Source organism: Montipora capricornis, chromosome 14 (genome assembly GCF_036669925.1).
Source record: "Montipora capricornis isolate CH-2021 chromosome 14, ASM3666992v2, whole genome shotgun sequence".
NCBI lineage: Eukaryota > Metazoa > Cnidaria > Anthozoa > Scleractinia > Acroporidae > Montipora > Montipora capricornis.
In genome coordinates this window covers 990,001-1,016,906 of record NC_090896.1, presented here as the reverse complement: position 1 = coordinate 1,016,906, position 26,906 = coordinate 990,001, and the positions used below count along the sequence as shown (strand labels likewise).

At 37.4% G+C, this 26,906-nt stretch overlaps 2 protein-coding genes and 1 long non-coding RNA gene across 6 annotated transcripts in view; 1 reads left to right on the top strand and 2 right to left on the bottom strand.

Moving 5' to 3' along the window:
• Window positions 1–599: 599 nt before the first annotated feature.
• On the top strand, window positions 600–15,028 carry LOC138032288 (anosmin-1-like). Of its 3 annotated transcripts, none has more exons than XM_068879932.1 (11): window positions 600–822; window positions 2,974–3,012; window positions 3,128–3,187; window positions 3,322–3,403; window positions 4,235–4,276; window positions 6,377–6,549; window positions 8,543–8,774; window positions 9,076–9,327; window positions 11,792–11,908; window positions 13,186–13,233; window positions 14,469–15,028. In XM_068879932.1, exons 1-11 carry the CDS (start codon window positions 691–693, stop codon window positions 14,582–14,584), a joined length of 1,293 nt encoding a protein of 430 aa, XP_068736033.1. In that variant the 5' UTR covers window positions 600–690; the 3' UTR covers window positions 14,585–15,028. The 3 variants fall into 3 exon arrangements, with proteins under 3 accessions (XP_068736033.1, XP_068736034.1, XP_068736032.1); XM_068879931.1 differs by having other exon boundaries at window positions 601–822; window positions 11,789–11,908; XM_068879933.1 differs by lacking the exon at window positions 9,076–9,327 and having other exon boundaries at window positions 11,789–11,908.
• On the bottom strand, window positions 8,764–18,785 carry LOC138032289 (uncharacterized). The gene is made up of 3 exons (XR_011128318.1): window positions 18,678–18,785; window positions 14,434–14,485; window positions 8,764–8,899 (listed from the first exon to the last, which is right to left on the bottom strand). It is a non-coding gene; the product is annotated as an uncharacterized lncRNA (long non-coding RNA).
• A 2,081-nt stretch (window positions 18,786–20,866) lies between these two features.
• LOC138032467 (putative extracellular sulfatase Sulf-1 homolog) overlaps window positions 20,867–26,906 on the bottom strand; it is a 25,124-nt gene continuing 19,084 nt past the window's right edge. For both annotated transcript variants that reach the window (XM_068880148.1, XM_068880149.1), the window contains exons 9-12: window positions 26,280–26,573; window positions 25,647–25,826; window positions 24,856–24,998; window positions 20,867–24,085 (exon numbers count right to left, since the gene is read on the bottom strand). In XM_068880148.1, coding sequence (XP_068736249.1) covers window positions 22,883–24,085; window positions 24,856–24,998; window positions 25,647–25,826; window positions 26,280–26,573 — 1,820 coding nt within the window. In that variant the 3' untranslated portion in view covers window positions 20,867–22,882. The remainder of the gene's footprint in view (window positions 24,086–24,855; window positions 24,999–25,646; window positions 25,827–26,279; window positions 26,574–26,906) is intronic.

The following is a 26,906-nucleotide window of genomic DNA, read 5'->3' as shown; positions in this document are numbered from 1 at the left end:
TGTTTCAGAAATCGAGAACAAAGAGTTATTTTCCCCAGTAATTAGCATAAATTTTTTTTTTCGAATTACAAAGCGATATATGTGAACTTTGTTTGACGAATTCGCTTCCACTGCCGGATAGCGAGTTGAGAGATTTTAATTTTCAAACAGACTATTCACTGAACAAGCTTTGTCCACTTGAAGACAAGAATGACAAAGATATATCCTGTTAAGGTTAATGATGAATAAAAGGAACTTATTTCCCATAAAATACTGCATCACGAGTTATCAATCGAAGCCTGCGAAATGCCAAAGCACGCGACGTTGACATGCCATATTAAATGTCTTAAATGGATGAAGCCTTAATGACTTAATTGAAAGGGGCTTGAAATTTTAAAACAGGAAGACTGAAAACAAGGGTTAGGGTTAGAAGAAAGAAAGAAAGATTTTTCGAACAAAAAGAATATGGAAATTGTTGAAGCCAGAGACGACATGAGGTATGAGGTAACGCTGGCTCCAGAGAGAAAATCGCTTGATCAGGTTAGCAATTCTCCTCTTTGCAAAGTTACACCCTTCTGTTTACAAATGCACGGTACACGTGGGTGAGAAATTTGTTATGCAAATTGCTGTTCTCCAAGTCTGTTGGTAACAGAGCCGTTTTGACACTTTTAATTTTTTCTCGCGACCTTGGTTTCATTTCTTTCTCGGGCGATGAATCTTTATGCAAAAGTCCTGTCATATTATTTGATAATCGTTTGGTTGGCCTTTATTGGAAAAACGAGCTTTTCAGTTGGTTCCGCAAGCTGGTCTTCAGCAAAATGCCGAAGCCGATGTATTTCTCAGGTGAGCCGTTTCGTCCGATTTTGCGGTACCAGTTGCCAAAACCGTAGACAGGTTATGATCTTTTGCAAAGTGATAGAAAAGTAGCTTCTTGGTCTCGACTTTGTAGCGATTCCAAGTCATCTAAACTTGTTTTATATCTTTTATCTCATTTTCATGATAATAACTTCGCGCCACTAATTTCTGCAGGAGATCAAAGACCCTAATGTACTTACATATTTCCTTGTACATTCCAATTTTAAATTTCTTGCTATTCTCTGAGTAAAATTCGTTTATTCTAGCGTCGAGTTCATTAACTTTTGATCCCCTTGCTTTTAGCAAAATGTACCTGCTATGAAATCTCTCCTGTCAGGAACATTTCGTAACAAGAATCTAGCAGAATATTCAAACAGACCCTTCATTCACATAGTAAGAAGGTTGTTCAAGGTCTTTAAGGTTATTTCATGAAAAGAGGAATCAAGTGAACAAGAGGAAAGTTTTTTTGCTGTCAGCATGCAAATGCTTTTTTAGCATGCAACTTAGTGTCGGAGCTTATGCGGATTTAAATTTAATTTGAAAGGTGTTTGTTTGCACTCAGGACATTCTTGTATTCAATTTATTAATATGAAGAAAATGACAATACAAAACAAAATTCGTCTTTCAAATTCAAATTTCTATGATCTGAACAATTTCCGAGCAGTTCTGAAGCAACTGGCGTTTAAATACTTCGAACGAAATGAACTGCATTAAGGAAATGCTTACTATATTAATTAATTAACTCGGTTCGGTTGATTTTCATCCGGTTTGCAGTAGGCAAAAAAATCGTCTTGTATCATTTCTTGCCTTTTTGTAAGGTCGAATGAACGTAAATTTTGTTAGCTAGTTTTGCAAAAGTTTAAGTCAATTTGTAATTTGAAACATGCTTGCTTCTTGATATTGGTTGATATTTCCTAAACCCTCCAGGATCTGAATAGTTTTAAAGACAATCTGAGGAGTGAAAAGCAATGATCTTAAGAAACTTGTCATCGACAATTGATACTTTACTTTTCGGAAAAATGCAGAAAACTCGGTGCGCGGCACGTGTACTTCCCGTTTGACAGGGTCAAACCGGAATCACGAATAAGTTGGTTGCTGCATTGAAATATCCCGTAATTTGCCGCTTGCATGAATAGCATATTCAAAATATAGCACTAGATTGCAAAAAGAAGTCTTGTTTTATATTATGGCGTTCCTTACATTTTAAAGTTAAATACATATTTGTTTGCAATATTAACCTTTGTTCAAAAGTTTGAAAAAGTTATTGTAAAATCCAGTACCTATCACATGCACTTGGGAAAAAAAACTCAAAATGTGAAAATGAAATTTCACAGCTAGATAGCCATGTAAGATAACAGTAATTTATTCTGTTAGTATTGCCTGGCAAGGTTTACATGAAGCAAGATGTGCACCTCTGAGTTTGGTGTGGCTTCTCCAAATTATGAAGACAACGCTTATGCAAAATTGTGGGAATCTCTTCCCCTTGCTGTAGGAATCGGGCCACAGAAGGCATCTTAATTTAACGTCTTTGTTTACGGTAATCTGTACACCTTTTCCCCCTTGCAGCGATACAGTATCATTAATGTTCGTTATTATTATCTACAATAACGATAATATTAATAGAAAGAGTGAAATATCACCGTCTTGTTAGATTCACCTAGCAACAGCACAAGCCACTTGTATCAGTTTTGAGGACATGCTAAGAAAAAAATTACTGAAATTAAAGAAAAGCCTTTCACAGCTTTCTTGCTGTTATTATTTGCTTTAATATGGAGGAAGACTTTTTAAGGCTTCCAGGCAACAAAGAAGAGGCAAACCACAAGACTTTGTTCACCAGTTTTTTGCTGTGATACTTTTGAAAAGGAAATAATACAGTTATTTAAATCTAATTATAATGTTAGTGCATGCCTCTGTTAGTGTTTCAAATGATTCTGGTTGTTATTTTCAGTTATGGAACAAAATGTGACATATTACTCTGCCAACCTCCAGGCAATTTTACCGTTCAGATGGGAAGCCCTTAGGTTAGGAGAGGGGGGTGGGGAGGGTTGATTTTACAGTACCACCCACTAAACTTACTCTTTAATGACAAACCCTTTACAAGCAATTAATATGAATTCTTTTCTTTTCTTTTCTACACAGATCACAGTTCAATGCGACAACAACAGCCACTGTTTGGCAGTAAGTTGAAAAATTTAAATTTTTTGGTGAATGTCATGGAATAAGAGGTAATAAAACATATTTACACAGTTAAAAAGTGTCATTCAAAAATATGTTTTCTAATTATTTTCACCAGTGTTTGCAGCCTTGTGAGGAAAAAAAATTGTCCAAAGTATTGTCATGTTCAAGATTTTGTGTAAGTAGAATCAATTTGAACTACCGGTATATTATTTTGTTCAATAAGGTACATCTTAAATTATTATAAATATTTAGCTTTATTAAAAGGGTTTCCTTAAAAAAAACCCACACTGTCCATGTTTTCTGAATTAGAGTGTCAATTTCATGAAGTCTACCAAGTTGGAAAAAGTTTGCAGAGATTCTTGCAAGTTCCTCAAGCATTTAAATCTAAAAGGTAAGCATGAACCACAAGTCCTTGTTACAAAACCATATTTTACCAAAATTACTTGTAACCTCACAATCTGATTGGCTAATTTGCTGTCGTCTATAAGAGTCTAGACAACACTGCTTGTGTAGCCAATCAGAAACACTAATTTTGGGAAACAAACCATTCAGATTGCTAAAAAGTATTAGAAAAGGCTGGCTCTTTCCTTGTGTTACGATCTTGGTTATCCTCTGAAATAAACATTTTCTTTGACGTTGACCACTGTGATGTCAAATATCATTCTTGATAAGAGTACAGACAACGCTGAACCACATTCGATTTGCTAATTTAAAGTTCCTTTCTTAATGGAATTCCATCAAAAGGCTAGAGAATTTAAGCAGATGTCAGTGCAACTGCAGCACTTGTTATATTAACATAATTATATTTAAAAACCATTGGGGATGGTTAATCAATGAATGAAATACCAGCTTCCCTTTCCGGAGTCCAGTTTCACATTCACACTATAATTCCAAGCTGATTTGTTGGCAATCCAAACGCAGAATTGCTGTACGTTTTTTTGCGGTTGTATACTTCCACACATCAAAATTAACCCATTGACTCCTAAACCAATCCCCATTGACGAGTTAAATAGTCCAATAAATCTACTAATTTTCACTACTAGGGATCAATGGGTTAAAGTTTGAAAAGGAAACCACCTTTAGAAATGATGACACCTTTAATTTTGTGACAATATACCATACATTATGGAAATGAAACAACTTTTTCTAGCCCACAGGGCATTGTTTTTTGCCAACAGATTGTAATTTTTCACATTTTATCTTGATTTTCTTCATCTTGCAGACTTAAATTCATCCTGTCCACTTGAAGTTCCCAGAAATCAATGTGAGTTTGTTCTCTTTCCTGTTTGAAGAATATTATAAGTTCTAAAAAAAACCAACAGTTTTGATGTTGTTACAGTGGATTTCACAAAACTTTTGACAGGCAGTTTGTAAAGTGCGATTCGAACTTGGGAATTTCATTATGTAACTGTCAATCAAATGGCAAACTTTGAAACAAACTTGGGAATTTTGCGCCGAACTTCATGGGAATGTGGTGAAGTAATTTCACCATTGCTCTTGGTTGTTGTTTTGAAATGAGTGCCTTCACCGTGCAAGGAAAGGCAATTCCAAGTTTTGTCCGACACAAAATTAAAAATTAGAATAGAACTACTATCTCAAATAGGACAGGGACTGAGACTTCGCAGAGGGAATATTGAAGACAACAAAGGAGGAAATAGCACTCGGTCAGACAGCGCGTGCTGAATGATGTGAACATTTATATGGAGTTTTGTAAAACTACCAATCCCAGCATTTACAGCAGTGAAATCCAAAACAAACTGGTAGAGAATAACGTTTCAGTGTTTGCCCAAAAATGTCCCGTCACGTTCATCGATCATCCGCAGCTTAACGCAAGATCTTGGTTTATATTCTTTCAGGAAATTCAGCGTTACTCCACAGGAATCATTGATCCTTGTCGTTGAAAATGAAAATAGACTTATCCAATATTTAGCAGCTTGCGAGGACAACGCATTTTTGTGATCAGTTTTCAGTGTTCATTCCCACGACGTTTGCCATGAAATTCCCAATTTCGTTTCAAAGTTTGCCATTTGATTGACAGTTAGGTAATGAAATTCCCAAGTTTGAAGTGAACTTGGCAAGTTTGAAGCGAACTTCGCAAACCACCTGTCAAAAGTTCTGTGAAATCCACTATAAGGACTTCTTGCAATTCGTAAAGAACCTTATGTGACAGTCCCAGCAAAAGACCTTTATGTTATTTAAATATTTTGTGTTCTAGTGGTTGCACTGCAACAAAGATGTAATGAACAAGTTCCACTAAATTGACAATACTGTATTTAGCCCCGGGGGCAGTATAGATATCAAAGCAACTCATATCAAATCATAGGTTCATTTTTGAGGATAGGGGAAAACTGGAGTACCAGGAGAAAATTTCTTAATTATCTTGGAGCAGAGTAGAGAACCAAAAAAGTCAATCCACGTGTGTGGCACCAAGTCTGGGAATCAAACCTTGGCCTCATTGGTGGGAGGAGAGTGCTCTCACCACTGTGCCATCCCTGTCTTTCAGGTGCTTATTCACAGGAAAGGAGTTCCATGTTAAATTAGACCCTTGCCTAAGCTGAAAGGAATTCAACTATTGATCATTAATAATTAATGATAGCTGAAGTTAATAGGCCAGATTCCTTTGAGCTTAGGCAAGGATCTAATTTAATATGGAACTCCTTTCCTGCAAATAAGCACCTGAAAGACAGGGATGGCACAGTGGTGACAGCAATCTCCTCCCACCACTATGGAACTCCTTTCCTGCAAAATTGTCCACAATGATATTGTACAGTAGATCATTGTTGCAATCCAGTCTTGCCAATGAATCATCAGATGTCAAGTCCCACTATTAGTGGGCATTACTAAGCCACGGAATAGCGACACGCAGGACCAACACATTGTATATGACCCCACCATACATTGGATACTAACCGACAAAGGTTGGATTTGAGATTAAATATTGTTTTAGGGCTAATTAGCGCTAAAACGTTATTGCTCCTATTTCATTGAGATTAAGATTAGGATTCTGATCAAGACTGAGATTAAGAACAATAACGATATTATTTTAACCCATTGACTCCCAGGGTTTCCCCATTGATGAGTAAGATCGTCCGGCGTTAGACAGAGTAAAATACTAAGTCTGGCCGGTTTCGGCCGGTTTGGATGTCAATGGGTGAATGGGGACATAGTTTTTCAGTGAGTGATTAATCTCAAATCCAAGCTTTGTCGGTTAGCATTCAATGTGTGGTGGGGTCATACATGGTGTTTTGGTGCTACGTTTCGCTGTTTCGTTGTTTAGTTACGTCCACTAATAACCCACAGTCACAGCAACTATTTTCACTCTTACTTAGAGGCTCATAACCTACCAATGTGTTTTAATGATAAGGTGTATTGATGAGACCAGAGAGTGTCCAAGTGTCCATTAGAAGACATGCCTACATTGTAAGTTGGAATGGAACTTGGCCTCCAGGAACAGTTTTTATTGTCATGTCAAGACAAACAGAAAAAGCTTCATTGTCAAATTCAACCCCTGCAGATGCCTGGACAGAAATTAAACAGGTGAGAGTGTGCATAAACTGAATTCTTTCAAAAAAGTAATACCAGCCATATTGGAAGAAATTTTCACAAGTTAGCATCACATCTGTTAAGTGGATATGAAGGTGACAGGTCTAAAAGTGTATGAGGGGTCAATATTATGGGTTAACGACCTTGGAAGAATGATTAATGGACCATTAATATTGGAATTTGATGATAATGATGATCAATAATTATCATAAGACTGTAATAAGCAGCCTAATTACCTTTTCGTTAATTTGTGAGGGTCAAGGCGGACCATAATAATATGAATAATATGCACATGACAAGGAAAACTGATTTTAAAAAATTATTATACAGCTAGTACTAGTTGCTGATAAAAATTATGAGTGCTTATACACTATTAGATAGGATAAGTGCCAGGTCATTATTTTACCATAATGCCAACAGGCTGATAACGAATCATGCAAATTAAAAACAAAACTGAAGGGAATCCAGTAAATGCTAAATAATTTAGCATTTCTCTGCATTTATTGGTGTTTGTCTGGCTGTTTCTTCTTGAGGATGTCAATCTTGAAAATGTACCTTAACAAATTGTAACCATTTGCCTTAAATGTAACCATCTATTTTGACAGAATATGTGTTAGTTCACACAAAATGTTCAGAATTAAATCCTTGGCTTTGCTATATCGACTTCGTCATTGCTCAGTTGATACTGCCATGCCTCAGTGTCAGAATTTCTCATAAAGACCTCGTTCTCAGTTAATAAGTAGAACTTTATTAACAAATGTTACCTATAAGTTGTAAGGTTATTTAAGCTGTGAGTGAAAGCTACATGTGTGGGTTTGTTTAGTTCTTTGGTTACAAGGTGTAATAATTTATTTATAATATTATTGAAAGATAACTATTGCCATTTTATGCTGAAGAAGGTCATAGTATTTTGACCGAAACGTCCTTTTTACATAAGTTTTTTAGTCAGTGACAACAAGTTTTTTAATTTTTCTTTATCATGCCTGACTACAACTACAGTATTTTTAAACTATTGCAGTGCTTGAAATTAGCGGTCGTCCCGTTGTCCCAAATGACCAGAAAGTTTACTGGGTGACTAGTTTTTGGTGAAATGAAAAGGTTGGCTGCCTGAAGAAAAAACAACAGACAACTTGGCCAAAAGTAGAAAATGTTTTACATAATCAGCACCCAACTCACTCGACGGTCTTTTGTTGTCAATGTCTGATAGTACTGCAGTGCTGGAAATCTTCCTTTTGGTCGGACTTTTGACAAATTGGACCTGGCATAATTTATTGACTGACAACACCTTGAAGAAGAGAACTCAAGATGTGCTGGTGAGATGTTCGGTCATCATGTCCGATCATAATGTGAAATTGGCCGGACATTTTCAAAATTTGGTCGGACAATGTCTGATGGCCGACTGTTATTTCCAGCATTGGTACTGTGAAGTTAACAATCAATTTGCTGCAGTTGAGCATTTTCCCATGGTTTTGAATAATTATCTGTAGCTCATACAGAAAATTGTCAGACAAGGAAAATTCACATGTAGCTGGCGACAGAGGTCGAAGACTCCATTTTGAATAAGCTAAAACTTAAAGCCAGAGTTCCACAAGAAAACCACAGATGCACACTTAGAACTATGAGATACTCAAGCTCTAACACCATGGTATTGCATCTCAACACAGCATGCATTTAATAGTAGGGGGTTTCCCAAAGGACATAAACCAAGCATTTATCAGGGCAACCAAATTTACGGGTTTAGTTGCCTGGCTTTTGAAACAGGGACAACCTGGAATTTTTTATTTTATTTCAAGCAGTGCTATTGGAATTTTCATTGTGCATTGAGATAAAATTACATGTGCATCTAAATGTACACATGAATTTGCCTTTCACATATCAGTTCCTATGCATTCCTATACAAAAAATAAAAATAATAAAGTGAGATTATCAAACAGAAATATTATTAGTAAGTTTGATGTCATCAGTAAGGTTGTTTTTTTTTACACAGACCACTTCCCACTCTGTCCAAGTTGATGTTCAGCCATCAGCAAAGCAACAATTCAAAGTGGCAGCTGTCAATCAGTATAGCAACAGCTCCTTCAGTATTCCAAGCAAATCTGTTTTCATAAAACCTCAAAATCCAGGACCACCAAGGGATTTGAGGGTTAGCAACATGAGAAGAGTTAAAAATCATGTTTATGTCGATGTCTCATGGAGGAAGCCGGCAGAAGGCAAACTGAGTAAGCATCAGCAAATAACATTTACTCTACATCCCAAATGTGCAGAATAGACATAGAAGCTGTCAGTGATTCAGGCTCTTGTTGTCAGTGGATCAGACTGAAGCTGCAACAAACTCTCTTGTGCCCTGTGATAAAGAATTAGCCATTGCAGCAAATATACATTATTTATTATTATTTTTTGTATAAGTACATAGTGTATCCTAGAGAAGTGTAACCTGTTTAGTTTATGTAAAAAGTTGTATAATTATTTGATTTATTGGTTTAATATAATTTTATTATCTCTGACATTTTCATGTAACAGGGCTTCCTGTTGATGTATATAAGTTATCATGGAGTCTCAGATATGACAATCATCACAACAAATTCAGAAACATTGTGGTAACAGACAAGCGCATCATGGGGAATATACACATGTACACTATAAAGGAGCTTTTACCGAATACAACATATGTTATCGAGATCAGAGCCATTGGAAAATATGGTAGAAGAGGCAGAAAAAAATTAAGAAGTCCATGGGTGGATATCAGAATTCGAACACTAGCTTTACAAGAAGGTAAGGAAACGACACTTTGTCACAGTGACTGCAAATTAAATTGACTCAAGACTACAGTTTGCTTCCTCTGTGTATGTTCTCTTGTGGTGGTTCATGGCCACCTTGGGGCAGGGATGTTGCTTTGCCCGATTTGGGTATAGTATACATCATTGCAACAATAATTTGCCCACTCTGGATGTTCCATGAGCACTAACAACTTTTGTAAACCTACAACTCCTCTCCCAGTGGCAGATGGTTGCCTTGAACACTATCAGCCATCATCCTCAGGTTTAGTGTGCAACCAAGAAAGCCATGCATTCTTCCCACAATAATATTCAAAGCTATGTGGTGAGGTAATGTTGGTATGGAGTTAGCCTATAATAAGGTTGTGTCACTGAATACAATGCACTTCACGTCTTACTGACTTTGGCATCAGCCTTTTACGCAAATTTATCAAAACAATCGGCTACCAAACAAAGTCTTTCAGCAAGTGAAAAGGAAACAAGTGACAAAATCTTTAAAACTTTATTGGTAAACTAAACATTGATTGTAAACAAGTACTTTACAAAATAGTAATGTTGTTAAATACTTGTACACTCAATACTTTGAAATAATCCATCAAGTTTTAATAGGACCATCAAAGCAGGAGTGGGGAATTATGGCATTCCTTGGAAGAATTGCACTCATTTTAAATGAATGCATCACCATTCTTGTTGCATTCATGTTTGCTCAAGCTCCATTATCGTATAATAATACACGCCCATTAGCTTAATTTACACAAAACTCCAAGTAATCATATTTCTTTTACCAAGAGAAACTTCACTTAACGCTTATAATGTTGTTATCAGATCAATTTTCTAATTGGTTCTAATCAAAACCTTTCAAACTACATGTAGTGCAATATTGATTTTTCCTTGTTTCAGATTATGACAATGAATATTTGACAGAAATCTCAAAATTGAACTGGTTTGAAAAATTTTAACCCTCCAACACTTACAGTAAGAGCAAGACTTAAAGATTTGACTCTCACTGCTAATGCCAGATGATTTTACTTGCCAATTACCAGTACATGTGAATGGGTTAAACCAAGAAAAATATGAGCCATGACGTGTAATTATATCAACATCAACAATAATAATTATAAGTAAAGCTATGATCCTCGCAGGTATGAATGCAAATGTTTGCCAGGATTTAACCTCATTTTCCACCATATTGAAGAGCTCCTGTCTGAGGAAGTCTGGACCGTACAGCACACGAAAAAAATCACTTGTGGTAACTGAATGCGCGATATTGGATTTCAAAGATGACCTTTTTTGTTTTGGATTTATGCGGATTTCAAGTGGTGATGATGAGCCTACACAAATAGAAAATGACTTTGAAGAAAGCCAAATTTAAGGAAATGCTAGATAGTGGACATTCTAGACTGGCTCATGAGGATTCATATCTAAGCACCCTGTGAACATCGCTAACTGTGATCCTCGACCTGGACTGCAAATGTGGTGGGCTGGTGGTTCAACGTCAAGATGGCCCAATTTCAATAAATAATTATTTTAATCATTGAAATTAGGGCATCTCAATAACGTCAAATAACGCACTGACGGTACCAAGAAACATTTTAATTACTTCTGAAGTAGGCAACTTTAATACTGCAACCCATTTTGGAAAGTGAAATTTTGAGGTGGAAAATAAATTTTGAAACCTAATCTCCAAAGTGAAAAGTGGTGTCAAACATTAGTGTCAAGCCCTGATGGCAGTATATAGAGATGGCAGATGGGGCCATAGAAAATAGAACACTAACACAGGACTAAAATTGCAACCAATACAGTCACATTTGTGACTAAATTTTTTCCCTTTGTGACTAAAATATCTGGAGAAGTCGCAAATTAGCGACTTGTTTCACCTTTGCACTTTTGAAACAAAAGGGTTAGAAGTTGCCACTACTTTTGCTAAAACAAATAAAGAAATGACAAAATGATTTTGTTTCTTGCTGTGAATTTTCTTTCAATCTGAAGGTAGCGTAATTTAGCTGAGTGCAATATTACATGCACAACTCCATTCCTTCGATCATTCGCCATTTTGAGCGGTTTCTTTACACAGAAGCATTGCAGGCTCACATTCTGTTTTGCTAAACCGCTGACAACACAGTGCAGCATGACAATTTTGCAACTAGGATTTATGAAATTGTGACTAACTTTTTGTATCTTGTTGAAAATATTGCAACTAGATTTTTTTGTCAATTTTGAGCCCTGTAATATATAATGTATAGGTCTACATTCAATGAATAAGCACTAAATTAGTTGCTCAAAGATGATGCATTGTGAAAAACTTATTATTGTTAGCATTTGGATCAAGCCTCCACAACCCTGTGATTGCTTAACCCTGAGCATAAGCCACACCCATGGGAATTACTTCTAGTAACAACCAAATATTGAAGAGGATCAATATCAATTGTCATTAAAAATTATCTTTCTTTTTCTGCTAGAAGTTGTTGTGGAGAAAAAGCGCAAAGAACCAATTAAGAAGGTTACAGGGAAAGTCAAAGGAAATACACTTTGGAAAAAGACAAAAGAAAGTCAACTGGCCACAACAGCAATAACAAAAGGTAATTAAGTCTAATCTAAAATACTCAAGATGACATTATTTTGTTATGCTTTCTCTTTGGAAGTAAAAGCTAATTAGGTTTATCTGGCTTATCATTATGGTGTTATGCTCTCTCTTTTTTAGTAATAATTACTTATTTTTATAATTTGTAGAAAAAGGTATTTTTTCAGTTGAAAAAGGACTAAACTTTTGAAAAGTTGTTGGTAATAAACAGCAGTGCTACACCCACAATTGCGGTGAAAACTGTTGGGACAATTCCCGTTTTTTCCCCCTCCTCCATCCCCCCTCCCCCATCCCGGCACTGCAATAGGGAACTTAAGCACACGCATATTTGAGACACGGACGGCAACTGGAAGTGAGCTGTTTTCCCTTTTGACTTGTCTTCACACAACTACATTTATATCGCCAAGTATCTTTTCTCTTTTAGAGATGATTAGTATAAAACTCTTGGGGACACCACTGTCCTGGGACGCAAAATGTTCCTTACTGGTTGCCGTCCGTGTCTCAAAAACATGCGTGCTTAAGCTCCCTAATGTTGATTTTTTCACGGTCTCCGAATTTCTGCTTTTTGCCCAAAATTTGACAAGTGTCCTAAAGTCTTTTGACCCGGATTGTAGCTTTGTAATAGTGATGTAATGTCATGCAATACCGGTTATATAAACTTTCTCATCTTCTCTGATAACAGGGAAATTTCTAAATTCTTGTCTCATCACATTTGCTCATAAACTACACACTACACAAGTGCATTTCACATTTGCACCGAGTATGGAAAGGTACATGGTAGTTTTTGGTTGTAATGGTTCTAAAGTCGCCATCAGCATGCAGTTGGCCATCAATGGACTCCCTTCGAGGGCCTTTTACATGAAAACACTATTGTATTTTTATGGTTTTTATTTTATTTTATTTTATTCTTCCCTCCATTCATCATATTACGGTATATCATGATTGTATAAGAAAGAAGAGAGACAGGAATGAAGAAGGGCACAATATAGTGAAGACAAGTTAAGGCCCTTGAAATACCTTCGATTAATGTATCATTTTTTTGAGCACTGTGAGAACGAAAGATGACACAGACATCTTTATAACCACTCGTGGAATTGGACTTAAAGAATTGGTAGTCCAACAAAATTAATGCGAGAGAGGAAGGTGGATGATTTAAGGTTGAAGCAAAGCTGCCTTCAGTGGTGTTTATGAAAAAACTGCACTACAGTGTAAGTCAAGATTGTATCAGATTCTGTAAAATGACAATTTAACTAAAATGTGAACTTCAATTCTTAGAAACAAGATCAACAGTTTCACGCAACATCAGTGATTTAGCTCAAGAAGGTTTGTAGTATTTTACAGCATTAACTAATTAACAACAAAAACAAATATTTTTTGTTTAAAATATGATGCCATCTTGGCTCCACTGTTGTTGTCCTCCTGACAAAGGTGACATCAGTCTCAAAACAAGTCAACATGAGCACAAAGATACAATATCATGTAAACAGAATGCCATGTTATATTACATTTTCAAAGCAGGCCAAACTTGTTGTTAAAAATGCAACACATTTAAGAACAGTGCAACTGAGTTGTTGGCTGAGACAGCAATCTACAGTACTGCCCAAAACTATTTCAGTCTGCATTATGACGTGGTAAAACTCTGTCCATCATGTTCGCCATGAATTACCAACGTAGGATGAAAATCGCAATTGAGGCAAAGTCAAAACTAAGCAACCAAATGCCATGGTCTAATTATCTATGGCAGTGTGCCCAAACAAGAGAGTGAAGAAGTTTTGTTTGTCCAGAGCATTGTTCACTAATTTTTTATAAGATCACCCTCTAATAGCACAGGGTGGTAAGGTGTTGAGTAGTGGTTCCTCAGTCTCCCCATGTACATGCAGTCATTCATGAAAACACCAGCAGTAAAAAACATAACAATTGATCCTGCCCATTTTTCATGGAAAATACAACTACTTGTGGTAAAAAATGGGACACCAATTAAGATGAAAGTTGCCTATTCTTGAAGTTCCAAGAAACAAAAAGTGGTTTGAAATACATTGTGCATGCAGGTAATAATTCCTGTAATAAAAATTTTGAAACTTTGAAAAATACATTGAATGAAATTTCACTCATCCGAAGAATGACTTTTGGAGTAATGCAACTCATCTGTATGAGTCTTTATTTGACCTGGACGACGGCACAAGTACGAATATAAAGCCCTTGAAAATTAAAGTCAAAAGTGTATGACTCACTGTCTGTGGGTTTTCCAATGTCCAGAGTAGAAACCTGTACCATCTGCATGTCAAAGCTAGTCTCTCTAACAACATGCATTTTCCAAGGTTAAGACCAATTTAACATTCAAATAAAAACAACTTTAACCTTAATTGGCAAACACAGTTAAACAAGGCGAAAAAAGGATCAATCTGCAAAGGCAATTTCATATGTGACTAAAATACCTCTTTTCAATTGGGGGACAACTGCATCTACACATATGCATTTCCAGTATTATCACTACTTTAAAAATATAGTATGTGTAGAACTTGCCTTTCTTGACATCATTCTTGTGATTTTCATTTTAGATTCTTCTGTTTCAAAGCTGGAAGACAGTAAGAGTCATGCAAAGAATATCAGGGTCTCAACAGTATTAATAAATGTTTGTACTTGTGTATTTTTGTGTTTTGCAGTACTTTTTTAACTTTTAAATTACACATGCAGCAAGAATAGATCATACTCAATAATACCAGTAATCATTATTCATTGCATGACAAGATGTTTTCGGTGAAACAATCCATTTGACTTTCCATTGGTTTCAGTGCAGTGACCATTCTCAGAATCATTTTATATGGTCAAACGATGAATTGAGAATTAAAAATTTAATCTTTTACAAAAAAGTCTATCCAACAGGGATCATGGTCTCTAAGAAAATTCCAAGTTGCAGTACCATCTTTAAGGTACTCAGTCTTGTTGTTGATTATAGAGATGATCTTAAGTAGATATTATGTGGAATTCAAACTGATTGCTGCGTGTTATTTAATGAAATGGATGTATTATTTTGTGTAATATATGGATCTTGAGCATTTGATATAGATTTCAACTTTTAGCAATGCTTCAAGAATAAACCACTTAAACTTGAAAAAAAGGAATGAAATGAAAATAATATTTTACATCTTATTCTTGACTATTATTTTTGAGGTTTAAAACCAAATGGAATTTTTAGGACTGCAGTAAAGGAATATGTTATGATAATTATTTGCAACTATTTTGACAACATAAAAAAAATTACTGTTCTCTTACATTGCCACTGGCTATAATTTTGGTATTGGCCTTCTCCCAAATATTCATCATAATATAGAGGTGAGAGCAGATTCTGAAATTAGGTTGTTTGCTTACTGGACTTTCCAGTTAAATATTCTGCCATGATCCTGGGCTACAGAAAAAGAAGACCTAAACAGAATTTTGGTCATACAGCTGTATGCATTGTTTTATAGCTTTTAGATATAATGAGCACTTGATATTAGGAACAAAGTTTCAAAGGATTTTTATTTATAACCCAGATGAACTCAAGAACTGAAGGAATATTTGCATAGTATCTTCCAGCCATGAAAATTGAAGCAGTATTTGTTTATTTAAATAGTTACTTGAGGTACGAAATTTGTGACCATCCAGCATCGAGCTTTGTTGTCACAAGAAAATTTAACAAGCCAACTTTAACGTGAAACAGATCCATGTACAGTGTACCTCTATTACCGGTACCAACTGAGTTACAATGAGGTCAGTGTACTGTAAGTTACAAACCGAATTTTTTCTGTTAATTTATGGCCCAAGCACAAAACGTGAAGACCACGCAATTAAATGAACAGGAAAAAACGATGTTCCTTAACTTACAGTACAGACTTAAGATATTTATTTATTATTATATCTAAAGAAAGAAAACTTGTTAAAGTCAAGCGGAAGTGTTCAACTGTACAGGTGCATGTGTAAAAATCTGAAAAATGACTAATACTTAATGGCTTTTTGAAATAGCTGCTTGCAAGATTCAAACAATTTCACAAAGTTCTTTCAAATAAACAACATGAAAAACTTGCAAGAAAATGTTGCATCAAAATTCGAATTTAGTAGGCTGTATGTAGCGGGCTGTAATGTAGAATACAGCCTGCTAAATCAGCCAGTCATAGTGCACATACTATTTCAGAGATACAACACAATTTGTTATTTCCTGTTGTGGATGTGAAAGTAATGATAATTTGTCTAAATTTAAGGAGACATTTGCTTATGTGGAATACAAGTATCTATGCTGAAAAGCCAGCATCTCTTATGAGGCAAAAACCGCCAATTATCGTCGGCTGAAAAAATTTGTGCAGATGACTTGTCTCCAAGTATGCAGTGTTCAAAATCATGTACCATGCAAACCTGCAATAATAATTATTACAAATTCTTATTTCTCTGTATCAGTATAAATGCAGCTCTATTGTGTTTGGGGTTAATGCAGTGGTTCATTGGTGTATATTTCCTTATGTCCTTTAGGGCCTAAGCCAATCTAGAGGGCCATTTGACGGCCTATGACAAGTTGAGGCTTAAGGGTTTTGAAATAATTTGTGTTTTTGACAGGAAAGTGTTTCACAGGTCAAAGGGTTAAGGTCAGATCCAAGGTCACACCTCAGGTCATTGTTTTACCATTATGTTGAAACAACTTTTAATGATCCTTCAGGCCCAGGTACAGTGTTCAAGTGAAATCTAACTTCCAACACAGTTTTCAACAATCATTTTGGCTCCAGAAATTTGTGTAACTGCAGTGAGTTGGTCAAAGTAAATAACTGCTTTTCAACTTTGGTCCTGTCTTCTCGTTACTGTTGATGAGAACTGGCCAAAATTAAAATAAACATGGTTTTCATAAATGGTTTGAACCCAGGAGTCATATGGTAATTAAATTTAAGGGGCAGTGTCATGCTATTTTAGTCAAACTTCAAGGCACTGAAAGAAGTCTTTGCATTAATGAAGACCAAAAAATAATGCTCTAGTTTTGTTACCAATAACCACTGAAGTGCACTGAAGCTATTCTGTGTTTTTTTTGTGGCCAAGGATGGAAACGATATCTCCAAAAAGTCACAAAAATTAAATACTATCAGCTGTTTGTGCCATAAATACACTTCATATAGATCTTCTTAGTGGGTTGTCGGGGATGTTGTATGTGTGAGCTAAAACAAATTTACTAATTAAGATTTTTACCCAGTTTTGACCTAAAACAGCAAATTTAGCGTGACAGTGCCCCAGTGTCTGGGTGAATGTACTCCTGAGAAAGGCTGTTTACGATGACATTGACAGTAGGCCAACTAACGTGCTATCTTAGGGTCAATCCGCACTGAGGACAAAACTGTTTGTTTAAGCCAAAAAATCTGTCAACACGTAACTTTTATCAGTGCAGATGGTTTGTCCAGCAAGGTTTTAGGACAAAATGTTTTGACTCAGACAAATTTATCAAAGGAGCAGCTGTTCTGCCTCAAACCCTTACAAAATTTTTGTCTGTGTTAACTTTCTTTTGTTTTCATGACAGGTGTCATTGGCAAGTTCTGGTTTCAATTTGTATTGCCATCAGACCTCACAAACAACCACTAGAAATCCAGAAATCTGACTCCCCTGTAGGATAAGGGTTGACAGGCTTACCGTAATGTAAATTGGCCCAGGACAAAAAGAGAGTTTGTCTTCAGTGTGGATTGACCCTTAGATAACCTATCACATCAACAACCAGAATGGTTACACCATCTACTGATGTTACATCACTTTTGCTCAGGTTGTCGAAGCATCAGTCACTGTCATCCTAAACAGTCGTTCTCAGGACTAAACATCCAGGGCCCGGTTGTTCGAAAGCCGATTAACTTAATCCAGGATTACCGTAAACTTTTGTTTCATGTTTTCAACTTTTTGGTTAAAGTTTCTTTTGCTTATTTTTGTTTTTCAAGATCAACATCTACTAATGTAAATTTTATCCGAATATCAACGTCGAACAGCATTTGAGAGTAGAGAAATAAACTTCTTGGTTAATTTTTAATCTGGGATTAGCGTTAATCGGCTTTTGAACAACCGGACCCAGATGATCGCACTTCTCTTAATTAGAATAAGGTTAAGCACTAGCTGATTTCTTTTATATTATCAAACTTATAGAACTTTGGTCAAAACTGAGAGTTGAAAAAGAACTTGTTTCACTTTGTTGAACCAATGACCTGTTCTTTATATGACCTGTGACCTCCTGTTGGGGGGAGCTAAAGTGGATATTAAGTTGGATAGCGTACATGGTTCTTTCAGTGGCATGTGTAAAGTAAGGCCATGCAAATTGTCTTAGCAAGTTGTGTAAAATTTAACCAAGGATGGTATTTTATGAGCTTAAACACAAAGTTTAAATTTAGCTGTAAATTAGGTGATGGAATTTTTGTGTTGCCTCTACTTTTCAAATAATTACACCACAAATAATTCGTTGTTACATTAGACAATTTATAGTTTATATTTTGCTTCACAAGTCGTGTTAAGAAATAAATATGTATTTTTTGAAGCTATTGTCTGACAGTTATGTGCAATCTACGTACATATTTTCCTGCTAGCAGAGGTCTCTTTTCTTTTTGCTTTCGCTGGGCTGACGAAAGCAAAAAGAAAGAAAAGCAGGGAACGTACATACATACAGAAGTTCATTATTGTTTTCTTTGCTTTGAATTCATGAGCACTGGGTAATCATGAGATGAACGCCTCTTAGGATGATGTGTTGATTGATTGTTCTGTCTTGAAATTGTATGGCTTACCTTCCTCTAGATCTTTAAGGTGACTTTCCAAATTTGTACATGTGATACTCGAGGTCACACGACGCCTCCCTGCACACAATCATCAATGAATTGCTGAACGTTATATGCAGACCTGTTTCCAGTCTTTTCGCGGTTAGGAATCGCAAAAAATAAGTAAAGTTCTGTGACATTCTTATGTCTCTTACAGCCGTCGTACGTGAAGAAACCTTCTTTCGCATATTGTGATTTTCTGGCTGCTGCTGACATAATCACGTCCTCAGTGTGTCCCTAAGTCTTGTTGTCTTACAGTGCAACCGGTGGCTCAGTTGCGGTTGAGCATCGGGCTGCCATGCGGGAGGTCGTGAGTTCAACTCCGGCCGGACCAACACTCAGGGTCTTAAAATAACTGAGGAGGCCCGATTTCACAAATATCTTTCATGTTCATTGGTTCCCTGTGGGACGTTAAAGAACCCACACACTATTCGAGAAGAGTAGGCGATGAAATTCCAGGTGTAGTGGCTGTCCTCTGTGAGTGTATGGGTGGGTGAATAGCTGAATAGCTGCCAAAACTTCGACCTGCTCAAATAAATAAATGACAAACAAACAAACAACCAAACAACGCGCCTTACCGTGGCCACCCAACAAACTCAAATACACACATCCTGATTGGCGGACAATTTGTAAAAAAAAAACGTTGGCATGTGAAGTGCTAGTTTACTACCCATATAGACCGTGTGAGCGTTAGCCCTACTAATTAAAATGGGCCCACACAAGGACACATGCCTGGCAATGGCGGCGACCGGTCAGACTTCACAGAGCTCCGTAATTTTGAGTGCTTCACAGCCTGGGTCTACTGAAATTTTACGCTGTAAGGCCTTAGGATTCGACAGAAATCGTAATCTATATACTTGGGATGGAACCGTCGATGAATTGAAGGAATTTTGCGCGGACAAGCTAGAATTGCTTGAACCTAAGCTGTCCAGTAGCGAGAGATGTACTTCGTTGAAGACCAAGGGAGTAACATTCACTCTATATCCGTCAACAAAAACGCTGCAAGTTCAAAGAACGGATCAAAAGGAGGTGAAGAGAAAAATGCAGGCTTTTCTCCCTGCTGACAAAGGCAATCAAAGCGAAAGTAGTGATCCACCTCGCGACGTTGAAGATGCCACTGGTGGCATCCAAGGCGCCGACAACGATGAATCAACTACCGGAAACATGGAAGGTGTAGTTCGGGAAGCCTTAGACCTGGATGTACCCGCCTCTCCTGGATTACAGCATCATAGCTGCAAAGGGTGTAATGCTCTTAAATTGGAACTTCAAAATGTCAAATTGGAAGTTGAAGAATTAAAGCGGCAGATAGCTTATTCAAATGAACCCACTACTGCAACTGGGCAGCCAAGCTGGGGTTTCTTAGGGTTTCTGAGGTGCTCAATCCTTAAATAGGGAAATAGACCATATCTTTTTCGTTTTGCGCGTTGGATTTGAAATGATGCGTCTGTTTGATGCTGATTGTGTGTTATTTCTGATAAGAAATAAGTATTTACGATAGGGTATCCTTTTTGGTATTGTGATCCTTAGATACTTCTTAGATAGGGTCACTAAATTGCAGTATCCATCCCAACGTGCAAACGAAAAAGATATGGTCTATTAAAACTGTACTACACGCCTGAATACACGTTTTCAAGTTTAACAAAGCCATTTTAAAGGGACGTTTGTAGCTTGTATTGCCGTAAGTGCAAGGCCTTTTGGACTTTAAAAAGGGTACTAAATCTCGATTTTCTACCCTTAAATAGGGTCGGGGTTTGAGAAACTTGGCGGGACACACCTATCCATAATTGTCGGGACTACCCCTAGCATTACTGTTTAACATTGCAGAAAACCGCCTGTTTCTTAAAAGCAAAACATACTTTCGCTCACTTGGTGCACCAAAACATTTCCCATTTGATCATTTTGTTCGTCCACGAGCAATTGTACATTACATCGTTGTTAGCTGTGTCCAGAGATTGGGATACAGGGATGGCGTAGTGGTGAGAGCACTCGCCTCCCACAAATGTGGCCCAGGTTCGATTTCCAGACTCGGTATCATATGTGAGGTTCAGTTTGTTGGTTCTCTGCACCAAGACGTTTTCTCCGGGTACTTTGCGTTGATTGTTGAAAAAGGCACGAAACGAGGAATCAGCAGCAATGGAGACAGAAGAAAAGAATATTCGCAAATTTCCTGTATAACTTTAATCACCCAACACCTAAAATAATTATGACAATGCATGTTTTTAACTACATGGTAGTTGAACCGCAATATAGAAAAATGATATCTCAACCAAAATTTGATTGCATTTGTCAAACTTTAACTGTTCAATACGATTTCGAAATAACAGAAATTTCAGAACAAGAAAGCTTTTCAACTATATTTAAAAAAAGGCAGAAGCTACTAGCCTCCTTTGGAGGAACTGTCTTATCAATAGCGAGCACCGAATGCTTCATAGCAGAAAAATGCAATAAAGCTTCCTTTTTGTCGGTAAACAAGATATGCTTTCGATGAGCTAACTGTTCACTCACATTGTTTCTTTTTAGCTTTTGGAATTAAATTCCGAGGTTAATTTGGCCATTTATATACCAGAAAAGCGTGGGAAAAACTTCGGCAAACATTTTGTAGTTGACCTGTTTACTTTGGCATACTGTAAAGAATGATACTACTAGGATTTTGCTCATCAGCTCCCACTAGACAAATAAAAACGCTTGGTTGATTGTGAGAGACGCAAGGTTCGTCTAGACTGATGATGCCCCTTCAGTATGAAAACGGCCATTCATAACAGACGCCATCTTTGATGAAAAGACGTCAGATATGGAAACCGGAAGGATCGAAAAATGATGTGAAAAATAAAATTTATTAATGCATAAAAATATAGTCAAAATTTATATTAAATACCAGGAAGGCAAAAATAGAACCTGGGTTTTGAGCCTACGCGCACTGATGCCCAAAATTAAACTTCCAGGAATTAACCGCTATTTTAATAGCAAAAGAATTTTATCGTTTCGGTAGTGGGACATGGGAGTGAACAAGCTCATGTAGCCACGAAGCTAGCAAGGATAATTTAACACAAACACGCACGCACACAAACACGGGTAGTTAAGACAAATTCCACAGTTATGTGTAAGAGTTCACCATTGGTCTGCTTTCCTCAAAAGTCCCGAAAAACTTTTGACCACAACCCTCCTATACTAAAGAGCTGGTATTTTAAAATATCTTGAAACGAAAAGGAAATAATCATCACAAGGAATTACGTGTAAAAAAGTCTTGATAGTTTGAATGCAGAAAAAATAATGACCTCCGAGACAGATCCAAAAATCTTGGAAGGTTTCCTAAAATCTGAGTGCGTTCTCAAAAATGCCGCCGAAATCTTTTCGGGTGTCATAAATTCCCCTGGACGACGTTTTTTTTCTTGGCCACCATGTTGGATGGCAATACAATACAATTTCTTTCCGCAGAATTTGCATAATAATAAAGTTTGGTTCCCAGCCCTTACAATTGCCAACCGACACGGTCACCATGACGTCATTTGCAAACCAGCAATAGCGCATGAAATCAGGCAATTATTTGTGTTTTTTCCCTTGAAACATAACGAAACCAGCATTTCAAGGATCATGGTTATTTGTTGGGTTCGAGAAGTTTTCGGAACTTTTGAGAAACGGGTTAAAGGTACAGAGATCTTTTCTTGCTTTGGTCTGATCCAACGTCAACTTACCCAAAAGCTCGAGCCATTATGATCCTCATTGTTTTGCCTAAGCTCACAAATACCTAAAACCTACTTCAATGTAACAAACAAGCATCACTCTTAAACTTCGTTTAAAATTTTCCAAATTTGGAATAAAACTTGATCAAAGAGAATTTCTATAGGCATAATTCGGCGTTTTTAGTTAACAACCGAACGCAGTGCCAAACAAGAGCGCAATCCGGTGAGACTCGCCAAACCAGGCAACACTCAACTATTAACGTCAGACTGGATACGCCCATAGAAACACTCATGTATATTTCACATTTAAAACATGAAAAAAGCTTCAACGATCTGAAAAGTAATCGTCGTTTTGTTGGTCACAGATTTTGACTTTTTGGTTTAACAACTCAAGTGAGTTTTTTTCTCCTGAACAATCCCGCGTTCTTCGAACTACAGAATTTTTTAGATTCCAGTTCTCTTGCATTTATTCTCTTAAAACAATCTCGTTCGTTTTTAAAGCCCATCGCCGCCATTTAAAGGAGACACAGTGCCTTCGTCTTCACCCATCCCTTCGTTGTTGATTCGTGGTGAGGTGTTTTTTTTGGTTGGTTTTTTATCTCGTTTTTTTGAATTCGTCGTGAGTCTTTTTTCCCACGGCTTTTTGTTTTGCTTCCGAGAGTTTTTCGGTGATGGTCGATTGTCATCTTCGTTGTTCTTAGATGAGCCCGAAACTGGTTTTTCTTTTTCCGATTTCGTGTCTGTTCTTGTTTGGTTCTTTTGAAGTTCAAAAAAGTCTTCACCAGAAGCGCTCGGCACCAGCGAAATAGCTTTTCCCACTTGCTTCTTTTTACCTTTCTTTGATTTCTTGGATTTTTTAGAAGGTCCCTTGCCTTCCTTCTCCCCATTTTTTCGTCGTTTTGAGGATTTTCGACGTGCGGGTTTTACCGTCGAATACTCACTTACAGCGATTTCGTTAACATTCAACGTTTTTGGTACCTTCATCAAAGGCGCGGTCTTTGAAGAATTCTGTTCGGGCGCCGAAGTCGCAACAACTGCTGTCGTCACATTTTCGGAGCCATTCGTCGGTTGTGATACATTTTCTATCGGCCTCTCGGCATCGCTTGTAGGAATCACTTCAGTCTCTTCGTTTATCGTGGTTTCACCGAATGACATCGGATTCGGCTTTGAAGTCGTGGATGATTTTTTGCCGACAATCGACTTTGTCGGTGAAAGCAGAGGTGTTGTAAAATGTTCTGTCTGCAGTTTCAACTCCGTAGACTTGAATGTCGTGACAGTTAAACTCATCAAGGAGTCTGCCTTTTCTGATACATCGATAGGTACTTCGGGAGTACTTACGAAAGGTCCCCAAAGATTTTGGATCTTTTCCGAACGACTTTGCTTGGGACAAGGACTGGAACCCGAAAGACTTGGGTTCAATGCTGTTAGATTCCCAATCTTCTTTATGTTCGAAGCAACACGATTTTCACTGGCATTTACAATTGATAGTCCTTTGTTTTCAGTAGTTACAGCTACAACAGGTCTTGTCCATACACTTGGCGACAGAGCAGCTGTTAACGGAGAGGAGGTGGTAGCGACATTATACTTTTTGCCATGATAACAAGTGCAGTCCTCTCCTTGGCAAGCTCTCATCCTGTTTAATTGTTGGTGTAACTGCGACAAAACTCCAGGATCTACCTCATGAATCACATTATAGAGCTGAAATTGAAAAAAGCACTTTCTCAGAACCAACAAATCAAAACACGTCGATCGATCACGCAATCAATCAATCAACAAACCAACCAATGAGGTAATCGATCAGGGTTGCATTCATTGGCTGCGGTCGCACTTGAGAGAAACACAGATTTAAGTTCCCCTGTGACCAAAAAATCAATGCATATTTTTTCTTCGGATTTCAAAACTATGTTAACTAAACACTAGGCGACTAAAGTTTTAAGCCTTGATTTAAAAAAGACACCTGTTTATTTTAACTGGAACTTTTCTATTTAATGGTCCGCCATTATCAACTTTAAGATCTTGAGAGAGGTGGATTGAGGAGAAAATGACGTCAAAAGGCTCACTAGACTAAGAAGAATGCAATGCTTTCAAACTTTTTAATTCGCGGTTTGCATATATAATAAGCTGCATTCACTGAAATTTTAAGCTAGTGAACCTTTGACGTCACTTTTCCCTGGATCCAACCCTCTGAGGTCCGATCGGTCAGTATTGAACGTGAGTAATGGCGAACCGTGAAATCCAAAACTTACACTCAAAGTAAACGGGCTTCGAATAAAAATCAAAGCTCAAAATATTGCCAGTCAGGTGTTAAGCAAACCCACTTTCAAAATCTAAAGAAAAAAAAGGAAGTGACTTTTTTACACCTTCGTACCGATTTTAAACTCGAATGTTACCGAATTTATTTTGTCAAGTTAATATTGAACAGACCTGAACAGGTAAAGAGAATTGAAATGTCGGCCATTTTGCCTTACCTGATAAGGATCTTGGTTGAGATCAAAGAATTCCAAGAAATTAGTAACAAATTCGCAGTAGAGGAAGTTATGAGTGGTATTTATTGTTCGCAAACACCAGTAAGAATTATTTGCAGCGTTTGGACAAAAGCAGAATCCTCCTCCTGTAAAAGATAATTTAAAATACAGTAAATTTAAATAAAAATCGCACTCTTTGAATAAAGGCAAAACAAAACAACCTCAAGGGCACTTTCGAGGTCCTAGTCTTTTTTTTATAAGAAGGGCACTCGGCCTAACACATGACGTACCGATATGGTCAACGAGAACGAGGCAAGCAGTGGAATGAATCGATATGTGGACCGATGGCGATGGATAAATGAAAGAATGAATGAATAAACGAACGAACGGGTGACTCGCAACAATGAATGAATGGGCATTGAAGAAACTAATGAAAGAAGGATTTAATAAAAAAGAGGAAACTTTTTACAAACAATGTATTAAAACGGTTTTCAATTGAGTGTTAAAAGTAATAAGCGAATTGCTTTGGTTTTTCATTACTTCACTCAGTGATTGGTTCAATCTCGCGCCACTTTTCAACCAATCAAAAGTGAAACCAGAACCAGCCACGGCTCGCGCGTGGACATTTTCCCGCGCTTTATGTCGGCTTACTTCGAGATTTGATTGGTTTACCGGATTGTCTCCGTCCTTTTTGATTGGCCAAAAAATTTACTTCGGTTTTGGTTTTACGACACTCGATTGAAACTCGCTCTAATATGATTAACCTAATTAATTAATGTATTAATATGATTAACCTGTCCAAAGAGGAGGAAGCCTCCAGTGATCATTTGTCTGGTAAAAGCAATTAACTCCCGGGCTACTACATTTGCTGCGCCTCAAACTGGTCTTCACTTTCTTCTTCTTCTTCGGCTCCACTTTGCGTGACATCAGATTAAGAGGCTTGTTTCGTCCTTTTCTAGCTGCTAACGACGATTCTAGAATTACAAGTCAAACACATTCAATGTAAGGATGCTTCTATTGCGAATTCTGTTGTTTTTGTTTTTTTTTTTCAAAGTTGCTTTTACACCACAAAGCTTTAAATTTTAGGGAGCAGGGAGTTCACCTTGGTGAGAACACTCGCCCTTCAGTAATGCGGCCTTCACCAGTGTGTGTTGAGTTTAAATTGGTTCTCTCCTCTGCACCAAATGGTGTTATCCTGGGAACTCCAGTTTCTCTTCTCATCAAGAACGAACATTTGATTTGATCTGATTTGTAGCCTTTCCACTAAATAAAGCATTCGTCTTCCGGTATACAACCCTAAAAAAGCTCCTTCATGAACCACTAACGACCACAATTGCTCAATCGGCTTCAAGGACAAGCTAACGCTTAAAACGTCAGCTCATAAATCTCCCTTAAGGTGGTTACTTCTCCTTTATCAACTCGTTTACCTTCATCCTCACTATTGTCCTCAGGCTTTTCGCCACCTTTCCGAGTACTAGCCCGAGTGACCCTCTCACGCTCAGTGCTGTTGCCAGGGTAACAGGGACATGGGTATTCGATAGGCCGATCGCGGGCGCTTATCAGCAGCAGTTTTTTTCTGCGGTCCCTCAAAGCATCCAATCGCAGCTTCGTTTCCCAGATTTTTTCCCTAAGTTTTCCAAGTTTCTCCTCGAACACATCTTGAACGTCAGCCAAACCGAGATCACTACCTTCCTGGGATGTGGTTGGTCTCGTTCTTGATCCTGTATTTTATTTAAGACAAAAGCCATGAGTGGTTACAGAACAGAAAAGAACCAAACACACTGAAGGTTTGAAGCACTCGCGCACACGATGTGTCACCAACACTCCGCTCATAAGAAGGAGAAGGACATAAAGAAAAATGCACGAGGGAAAAGACTAGCACTAGGTACCTACTTTCTTTGTAAAGGGGCCCAAGTTCGGGGTTAAAACTCGGGGAATTAGGGGAGTCAAAAAGCACAAAAAGCAACAAAGTCTGAAATACGTTAATCGTTCACCTCCCCTCTCCCTCCTCTCGACAGCCCGGATGATAATGAGTAAATCGATTAGGACCTTTT